We start from the raw sequence: 10,752 nt of genomic DNA on the forward strand, positions 1-10,752 counted from the left end.
GATTATATACAGGACCATATAGAGGTAGATACTAGCTGTACACAAGATCTGTATGCCATATAAGGGATTGAGGGTGCAATCACACGCTAGTAGCTAGCAGCGGGTTTCCCGCTGCGGGAAACCCATTGCGAGTTACGCTACCATTGATTTGAAGGAGTCCGTGGACAGTCCGCAAATCTGACACTATTGTGGACTGTCTGTGGACACATTCAAATGAATGGTAGTGTAACTCACAGCTGATTTCCCACAGTGTGAAACCCGTTGCTAGTAATAGCGCGTTTTGCTGCAGATTTTGCTACCCACTGAAGTCTGTGTAGCAAAATCTACTGAAGAAAATCAGCAGCAGAAAATACACGTGTGAATGTACCCATAAGGTTACATATAGGAACTTACAGGTATCTTTTCTGATCGGCAGCTTCCTCTTCCCTCTTCTTTCAGCCAAAACTTCATCTCTTCAGAATCTATAGTACAAACATGTTAGACCCTGCATTTTTCCAGAGCCCTCCCCTCCTTTGCACAATCTTCTCATGTTTGACTGTCCGGGCATGCTGGAAGTTGTAGTTTTGCAAAAGCTAGAGGCACCCTGGTTGGGAAACACTGCAGTAGGTAGCCTGTTGTAGTAGGTAGCCAAGTATGTAGGTACGTCACTGTTTCCCAACCAGAGTGCATCTGGCTGTAGCAAAACCACAACTCCCAGCATGCCCATACATCCAGGGGCTGACTGTGCATGCTGTGAGTTGTAGTTTTGCAACAACCGAATGCAGCCTGGTTGGGAAACACTGTAATTGCAAAACTACAACTCTGGCTGTTTAAAGGGATACTCCGGTGGAAAATATTTTTTTCAAATAAACTGGTTCCAGAAAGGTAAACAGATTTGTAAATGACTTCTATTAAGAAATCTTAATCCTTCCAGTACTTATCAGCTGCTGTATGCTCAAGAGAAAGTTGAGTTGTTCTTTTCTGTCTGACCACAGTGCTCTCTGATGACACCTCTGTCTGTCTCAGGAACTGTCCAGAGTAGGAGCAAATCCCCATAGCAAACCTCTCCTGCTCCGGACAGTTCCTTGCATGTCAAGTTCAGGTTCAGCTTTATTCCATCTGACCATGGCTGTTTTATGTGAATCGTTGTGACAAAATGTTGGTAAAAGATTAATACTCAAGAAAATACAAATAAAAGAAAAGGAAATATTCTGCCGACAATATGGTCTGTGAGTAGCCCCTTTATTGCCTGTCTACATTGGTATTGCCCAAGTTGTGCAATATTGAGATGACTCATTTTTCCATCTTGCTTATGTCATTCGTTTTTTAAGATTTTTTTTTTTTAGCAAGAGGGAAGTAAAAGTGACGCATTTTTTGTCAGACCTTTTCTCAGTTTTCTTATCTGATTCCGTTTTACTGCTTTAAATAGAAGGGAAAATTTAGGAGATTGAAATAACTACAAATCTTCCACCGTAGGAACCTCAGAGATACTTCTTCACCTTCCGAAAAACTCATCGGAGGACCTGTTGTGTGTGAGCACAGCCTTAACCTCTAGGACCACTTGACGGCTCCACATCACAGCCCGGGTATAATCCTCGCCAGATCTTATTTTTACCTTATCTGAAGAACCGGTCAGTGACTAATCTCTGGAGCCGACTCGGCACCTCTCACTATATCCAAGGTAAATAAGCAAAATACAGGACCGATCACCGGCAGCAAAGATAGAACGAAATCGTAGTGCAGTAGAGCTGTGCGCATTTCATAGCTATAACTCACCTATCTAGATGTAGCAGAGCTGACAGAGGAGCTTTATATTGTTAGGATAATACAGAAGGTTTATATACAGTTCTATGTAAAACCACATAGTGGTGTCATTATTTGCTGAACAAAATGACAAACTCAGCTTTACTACATGTATATATATATATATAGTCACTAGTGGGGGAGATTTACCAAAACCTGTCCAGAGGAAAAGTTGCCCAGTTGCCCATAGCATCCAATCAGATCGCTTCTTTCACTTTGCAGAAGCCCTGTTAAAAATGAAAGCAGCGATCTGATTGGTTGCTATGGGCAACTGGGCAACTTTTCCTCTGCACAGGTTTTCATAAATCTCCCCCACTGAGTATGTTTTAGTATCTGGGGTTAGTCCAAAAATCTTAAATAAAAACATTTTAAATCTGGAAGAATCTTTTTGACATACTGGATGTTTGTACTGTATTTTATTGTGTTGGTTACTAATTCTCATATTTTTGTAAAAATTTTTTTTAATATCTTCTAATGTGACAACAAAGATGAAATGACCCTCAGCCCCAATGTAAAGTAGTGGTGCGTAGCTTGTATAGCAGTGTTTAATGTTGTAAACCTAACAGAGGACATGCCCCCTTTCCTCGAACCTTAAAAGGGTACTCCGGCCCTGATACATCTTATCCCCTATACAAAGGATAGGGGATAAAATGTCTCACCGCGGGGGTCCCGCAGCTGGGGACCCCCGCAATCTTGTATTCGCCACCCACCTGTTTGAGCTGCACGCCGCGCTGCCAGCTCACAAACAACCGACTCCCCCGCTATGCAAGTCTATGGGAGGGGGCGTGACGGCCTTCACGCCCCCTCCCATAGACTTGCATAGCGGGGGCGGGGGGTGATGTTGTGATGTCACGATACTCCGGCCCCGTGGTCGCCACCCGGCTGTTTGCGAGCTGGCAGTGCGGCAAGCAGCTCAAAGAGGGGGGTGCCGAATGCAAGAATGCGGGGGTCCCCTGCGGCGGGACCCCGCGGTGAGACATCTTATCCCCTATCCTTTGGATAGGGGATAAGATGTCTTAGGGCCGGAGTACCCCTTTAATGTATTTTGTGGGGTCTGTGGGTTTCATTTGGATTTTCTGGCACACGTGAGACACAATTTAGGCGCACGGGCAATGGTCCAAAATTGGGACAACGAAAGAAGTGTGGGTTTCACGATAATAAATCTCCATCACGGTGTGGCAGAGGATCATGGTTGTTATGTAATTGTAGTGGGCCTACTTAATAATGTAATGTACATGATTCTGTGTATACTCGCATAAAAGGCTAATGTCACTTTTTTATATATATTTTAAAGAAAAGTACTTTGGGAGATAGAGAAATGTAAGCAGGGTCATCTCTACTCTGTGGAGCTGCAGTACCAAAACGTGAGAACACAGCCATACTGATAGGGCCCAATGCTCACACAACTCTCCGCAGTTGAGCTGATTGTTTGCGCAATTGTAAAATAAAAAATGACAGTACCCAGGGCTGGATCGGGACTTAAGGGGGTACTCCGCTGCTCAGCATTTGGAACACACTGTTCCGAATGCTGGAGCCGGCTCCGGGAGCTCGTGATGTCATGGCCCCGCCTCGTGATATTCCAAATGCTGAGCAGCGGAGTACCCCTTTAACAGCAGCCCTGGAACACAAACCCTACCAGCCCAAATACAAATCCCCACCTCATATCGCTAAATTATTGCCTTGCGGTGTCGCAGAAAGTCTCCTTGTAGGCCGGGCCTCAGGCTAACATTTCCAGGAGGAATAACAAAGGAACAGCACAACGCAGAGTTGTAACTAAAGATGCTCCAGAATTATTACATCATGGGTACCACAATTATTTACTATAACAGGCAGGTCAGCAGCGGGGACCGCACCGCTTGAATCCAGGGACTCACAGGTGACGACTTCTTACCTTTCCTGGTTTTATTTTGCCATCTGGTCCAGACCTTCATGACCAGATCTTTGGCCCCTCACATCTGCTGTCAGCCCTGGTCTCTAATAAAAAAAATTAATTCATACCCCAGACCCCCAAATATATTTATATCCCCAGACCCCCAAATATATTTATATCCCCAGACCCCCAAATATATTTATATCCCCAGACCCCCAAATATATTTAAATCCCCAGACCTCCAAATATATTCATATCCCCAAACCCTAAAACATAGTCATATCCCAAGACCCCAAATATATTCATATCCTCAAACCCTAAATACATTTATGTCCCCAATCCCTAAAATATAGTCTTATCCTCAGACCCCTAAATATATTCATATCCCCAGACCCTTAAATATAGTCATGCCTCAAGACCCCTAAATATATTGATCCCCCCAGACACTTCAATACTTTCATACACCCAGACCCCTTAATAAATTAATATCCTCAAACCACCAAATACGTTTATATTCCCAGACTCTTAAATATATTCAGTCATATCCTAGACCCCAATATAGTCATACCTCCAGACCTCTAAAAATATTCATATCTTCAGACCCCTAAATAAATTCATATCTTCATACCCCTAATGCAGCCAAGAAAACCAAGACTACATGCTCCAGGTTTTCCCCAAATGTTCCTGGATCATTTTGCCACCTGGCTCCCTCACTTTTTTTTCCCTCAGAAACACCTACACTCATCATGGGTGATTTTAATATCCCCATTGATAGCCCAATCTCCTCTTCTGCCTCTCGGCTTCTGTCTCTAACCTCCTCCTTTGCCCTTTCACAGCTTACTGACTCTCCACACACAAGGATGGGAATACACTGGACTTGATCTTCTCTAGACTTTGCTCTGTCTCTAAATTCACTAATTCTCCTTTTGAGCTCTCTGACCACAACCTTCTCTCTTTCTCTATCAGTAACTCCTATCCTCTTCCGGACACTCCAACCTTGTACACTTACAGAAACCTGCGTGCCATAAACACTTGTCAATTTATAGACATTCTAAATCTTCACTATCACCAATCTCTTCCCTCTCCTGCCCTAATCTAGCAGCCAAACATTACCATGACACCCTCAAGTCTACCCTGGATCAAATGGCACCCCCTAAAACACGAACCTCCCGACACAGACGGCAGTAACCCTGACACACGTAAACAACCCTCTTTCTCAGGCGATGCTCTAGGTGTGCTGAACGTCTGTGGAGGAAAACTAAGACTTCTTCAGACTATCTGCACTATAAATTCATGGTTAAATCCTATTACTCTTCATCTCGCCAAACAAACATATTTTACCTCCCTCATCTCCTCTCTGTCTAACAACCCAAAACGCCTTTTCGACGCGTTCAACTCTCTCCTTCGGCCTAAAGTACAGTCCCCAATCACTGATCTCTGTGCTGAAGACCTGGCCAATTAGTTCAAAACTAATATCGATGACATTCGTGATGAAATCCTCTCCCAGTCCCCTAAAAGTTCTGATCCAATTCCCGGCCACGTCTCCTCTTCATCACTCTCAGTTTTTCAGCCTGTAACGGAGGATGAGGTTTCCAGGCTCCTCTCCTCCGCCCGCCCCACTACCTGCTCTAGTGACCCCATGCCTTCACACCTCATCCAGTCTCTCTCCTGCTATCAGCTGTCACCTAGCTAAAATCTTTAACCTCTCCCTCTCTTCTGGGGTCTTTCCCTCATCCTTCAAACACTCTATCATAACCCCACTATTGAAAAAAACATCTCTGGACCTGTCCTGTGCAGCCAACTATCGACCCGTCTCAAATCTCCCCTTTATCTCAAAACTCCTGTAACGCTTGGTCTACTCCCGCCTTATCCGCTATCTCTCCGAGAACTCTCTCCTTGACCCCTTACAGTCTGGTTTCCGCTCCCTTCACTCCACAGAAACGGCCATAACCAAAGTCACTGACGATCTTCTGACGGCCAAATCAAATGGCAATTTCTTTACTGATTCTCTTGGACCTCTCTGCGGCTTTTGACACTATGGATCACCAACTCCTCCTCAGTAGTCTCCACTCCATCAGTCTCAAGGACTCTGCTCTCACCTGGTTTTCCTCCTATCTCTCTGGCCGCTCCTTTAGCGTCTCGTTTTCTGGCTCTACTTCTTCTCCTCTTCCCCTTGCTGTCGGGGTTCCCCAGGGATCGGTCCTTGGTCCTCTACTCTTTTCACTCTACACATCCCCCATTGGAAAAACAATCGGTAGATTTGGTTTCCAGTACCACCTCTATGCTGATGACACCCAACTCTATACCTCTTCCTCCAACATCACCCCTGCACTCCTACAGAATACCAGTGACCGTCTCTCTTCTGTCTCAGACATCATGTCCTCTTTATATCTGAAACTAAATCTTTCTAAAACAGAACTTCTTTTTTTTCCTCCATCAACTGATACTGTACCTAATCCTGACATTTCCATCTCGGTATGTGGTACTACCATAACTCCCGGGCAGCAGGCTCGCTGTCTTGAAGTTATACTTGACTCTGATCTGTCTTTCACTCCCCATATTCAGTCCCTTTCACGTTCTTGTCACCTGCATCTCAAAAACATTTCCAGAATCCGCCCGTTTCTCACTACTGAAACTGCTAAAACTCTCATTATTGCTTTGATTCACTCCCGCCTCGACTACTGTAACTCTTTACTAATAGGCCTTCCTTTCTCCAAACTCTCTCCTCTTCAGTCCATCCTTAATGCCGCAGCCAGACTCATCTTCCTCTCCAGCCGCTACACCGACGCCTCCTCCCTGTGCCAGTCCCTACACTGGTTACCAATTCAGTCCAGAATACAGTACAAAATCCTCAGTCTCACACACAAAGCTCTCCACAATGCTGCACCTCCCTACATCTCCTCTCTCATCTCTGTCTACCATCCTACACGTTCTCTCCGATCTGCTAATCATCTCACACTAACATCTTCTATAATCTGGAATGCTATCCCTCAATCCCTCAGACTCAACAACAACATCCATAGTTTCAAACGTGGCCTGAAAACACATCTCTTCAGACAGGCCTACAACAGTCTCTAATTGGCCTCAACATATCCTCAACATATCCCCATACCTCTTGTTTGAATAGTTATTGTGTAATATTATGTCTGATACTTGTCGTTGTTTGTACCCCATAATTGTAAGCGCTGCAGAATCTGTAGGCGCTATATAAATAAATTATTATTATTATTATTATTACATGCCAGGCACACTTTATGACCATAGCCCGGGGAATCAAGGGGAGGAGCCAGCTCTGCACAGGAAACTAGAGGTCGGGGGAGATAGAGGAGGCTTCGGCTAGGTTCACACTGCCACTGAGCTCCGTCATTCAACTGTTTAAAGAAAAGGAGTTAAGCAGAGTAAAAAAAAATACTGCATATTCTATTCCCCCCAAGTCAATAGGACCTTGAAAACCCCTGACCATAGAGCAGGCCAAGGAAGTGTTGCAATTTGCAATGCTTGCTGTGTGTGGGTGAGCATTATCCTGCTGAACAATACCAGCTGGAAGTCATGATAGACAGCACATGTGGTGTAGGATGTCCTGCACATATCACTGAGATGTTAGTGTCAATTGTATCACTACAAGGATGAATGAATGTCGTACGCGATGGCTCCCCAGATCATCACACCAGAAGTTAGGAAAATGTGTTGCTCCATATTTAATGGAGTATTCCGGCCAAATACATCTGATCCCCTAAGATGTCTGATCACAGGCATGGCATGACGTTTCAAGAATCGAAACGCATCCCCGCATGGAATGAGCGCGATCAGACATCTTATCCCCTATCCTTTAAGGCAGAATTGTTGAAGATCTCACCATAATCCAATCCGACCATCGTCAGATCCCAAATAGTACCTGGATTCATTACTACAGATGATAGAGTATCGATCCATAACAGTCCAAGTTTCCTATTCACAACACCACTGCAAATGAAGGCCATGCTAGTTGGTTGTCAAGGGAAGAACAAGTAAGAGGTGCCGAGACACCAAATTCCTTCCTCAAAGCTCCTAAAAATGGCCTGGACAGAGTCAGGGGTTTGTAGTGAATTCGCTACCTGTGTTTGGATGATGGACAAGGAAACTAGGGGAACTGCCCATGCTTGTTGGCGGATCAAACCATCCTCTCTACTGTCGGCCTATCTTATGGACATGATCTCCATTATATGGCAACTCTTTCCATCTCACATCCAATGTCTATGGTTTATGGACAATTCCCATACTGTGAATTTTGAATTGTTGTGTTTCTGTTGTTTGCAACTGTGCATCAACCCCCCCCCCCCCCCTCCCATATAACATTGTGGCTTGTCTGCATCATGTTGGGAATTTATTTTTATGCAGCCCTTATACCGGTAGGTAGTAACTACACCCCCTTTTTCTGTGATTTTAAGTACATTTGATCTTATTTTAAAGGGGTACTCTTGCCCTAAGTCATCTTATCCCCTTTCCAAAGGATAGGGGATAAGATGTCTGACCGCGGGGGTCCCGCCGCTGGGGACCCATGCAATCTTGCATTCGGCACCCACCTCTTTGAGCTGCCCGCTACGCTGCCAGCTCATAAACTAGGGGCCAGATTATCGCGGGAGGGTGATGTCACGATTCTCCGGCCCCGTGATCGACACCCGGCAGTTTGTGAGCTGGCAGCGCGACGTGCAGCTCAAAGACGTGAATGCAAGATTGCGGGGGTCCCCAGCGGCGGGACCCCTGCGGTCAGACATCTTATCCCTTATCCTTTGGATAGGGGTTAAGATGTCTTAGGGCCAGAGTAAGATAATTTGATCATTTTTTCAGTGATTTTATGCAATGTTGCTGTTGGAAATTATTGGTATTATTGTGGGTTCTGTAATAATGACTATATTGGTTAAATAATTAAAAAAAATCTATTTATTTCTATGTTTCCAACAGGCGTTCGAGATGATGAACACAGGATCCAATGGAACCATGACAATTTTAGCTAATACCAATGAAACATTAAAAGGCACATGTTTAGGCTGGGAAGTATCGAAGTGGCTCCTCACCTATCAGCCCCCGTACATGTGGGTCATCTTCGTCTTGGGCTTTATAGAAAACTTGTTTGTCATCTCCGTCTTTGTCCTTCATAAGAGTCGCTGCACAGTGACTGAGATCTACTTGGCCAATATGGCGGCTGCCGATCTGATTTTTGCTAGCAGCCTACCATTCCGGGCTATTTCTAGCCTAAAAAAATACTGGCCATTTGGAGGCTTTATGTGTGCGACTGTTTTCTCCATGTTCCGGCTCAACCTTTTCAGCAGCATCTACACCCTTATGATGGTCAGTATAGAGAGATATCTGGCTCTGGTGAAGGCCATGTCCATTGGTCGCTTGAAAAATCCTTGGTGGGCAAAAGTGATCTGTGGAATCATCTGGATATTTGCAGCTTTGTTAATTGTGCCGAACATAGTGATCCGAAAGGTGGTGTTCAAGAAAGAATTAAATACAACTGTGTGTGTTACAGACAAATCATCTCAACACTGGTTTATTGTACCAAATATCATCATAAATGTCCTCGGCTTCTTAGTACCTCTGGTTGTCACCTCCTTCTGTACATTTCATATCATTTGTGTTTTAAGGAACAATGCAAAGAAACAGTTCAAGAAAAAAAACAAGGATAAAAAAGCCACTCGGCTGGTCCTGTCCGTATTCTTGGTCTTCGTTATGTGTTGGCTCCCCTTCAATATTACCATTATCATTACCACATTAGGTCAATTGAAAGTTTTTATTCCATGTACGGTTAAAAATGTCAACAGTTTTGTTCACCATATTTCTACTTATCTTGCCTTCAGTAACAGTTGTATCAATCCGATCATATACAGTATGGTTGGGAATCAATTTAGGCAAAAAGCCAAAGAGGTCTACAGGAGGCTTCTATGTAAAGGACTTGACAGAAGGACCTGACTCCCACTGTGTCCCCTGAAGCATATATTAAATCCCACCGTGTCCCCTGAAGTATATAGTAACTCCCACTGTGTCCCCTGAAGTATATAGTAACTCCCACTGTGTCCCCTGAAGAATATAGTAACTCCCACTGTGTCCCCTGAAGCATATATTAAATCCCACCGTGTCCCCTGAAGTATATAGTTAACTCCCACTGTGTCTCCTGAAGTATATAGTAACTCCCAATGTGTCCCCTGAAGTATATAGTAACTCCCACTGTTCCCCCTGAAGTATATAGTAACTCCCACTGTGTCCCCAGAAGTATATAGTAACTCCCACTGTGTCCTCTGAAGTATATAGTAACTCCCACTGTGTCCCCTGAAGTATATAGTAACTCCCACTGTGTCCTCTGAAGTATATAGTAACTCCCACTGTGTCCCCTGAAGTATATAGCAACTCCCACTGTTCCCCCTGAAGTATATAGTAACTTCCACTGTTCCCCGGAAGTATATAGTAACTCCCACTGTGTCCCCCTCAGAAAAATACCGGTCGTGGGTGTGGCTATGTGGGGGTGGAGCTAAAAAAGGGGAGGGGACTGATTGCACAGAGGACGAGGGATCAGGGGATGGGGGATGGGAGGGGGTAAAGAAATGGCATGGGGGATGGGAGGGGGGTAAAGAAATGGCATGGGGGATGGGATGGATACAATATATATGCGGGGGGAACTTTCCTATATCGCACAAAAAACTAACATTTAGAGAATAAAACTTACAATTGTAAATAACATTTATTTAACAGGCAATAAATTTAAGGGGATACCCAGCAAATACAAATATAATATAAATACATTTGACAACCTCACCAAATAGTGCAAATGCAAACATTATAACAGCTCCTCTGTATACACACTACCAACAACAAAAAATAGGATGAAAAAATCATCAAAACCAAATTGATACTGATAAAGCCCTCATATAGGTCTGTAGGTGGAAAACGGAAAATGTTGTACTGAATAAAACCACTATACACAGACCAGTATACTATAAAGGATCTGTACACAATATAAGTGATTATATATAGGACCATATGGCGGTAGATATCAGCTGTACACAGGATCTGTATACCATATAAGTGATTATATACAGGACCATATGGCAGTAGATAACAGC

General features: G+C 44.1%; 1 protein-coding gene across 1 annotated transcript; it reads left to right on the forward strand.

The window, feature by feature from the left end:
• The first annotated feature begins 1,036 nt into the window (after positions 1-1,036).
• On the forward strand, positions 1,037-9,604 carry LOC130295747 (B2 bradykinin receptor-like). Its single transcript, XM_056546811.1, has 3 exons — positions 1,037-1,208; positions 1,456-1,660; positions 8,594-9,604. Exon 3 carries the CDS (start codon positions 8,603-8,605, stop codon positions 9,602-9,604), a length of 1,002 nt encoding a protein of 333 aa, XP_056402786.1. The 5' UTR covers positions 1,037-1,208; positions 1,456-1,660; positions 8,594-8,602.
• Positions 9,605-10,752: the final 1,148 nt, after the last annotated feature.

The sequence above is a fragment of the Hyla sarda genome, chromosome 11, assembly GCF_029499605.1.
Source record: "Hyla sarda isolate aHylSar1 chromosome 11, aHylSar1.hap1, whole genome shotgun sequence".
Classification (NCBI taxonomy): Eukaryota; Metazoa; Chordata; class Amphibia; order Anura; family Hylidae; genus Hyla; species Hyla sarda.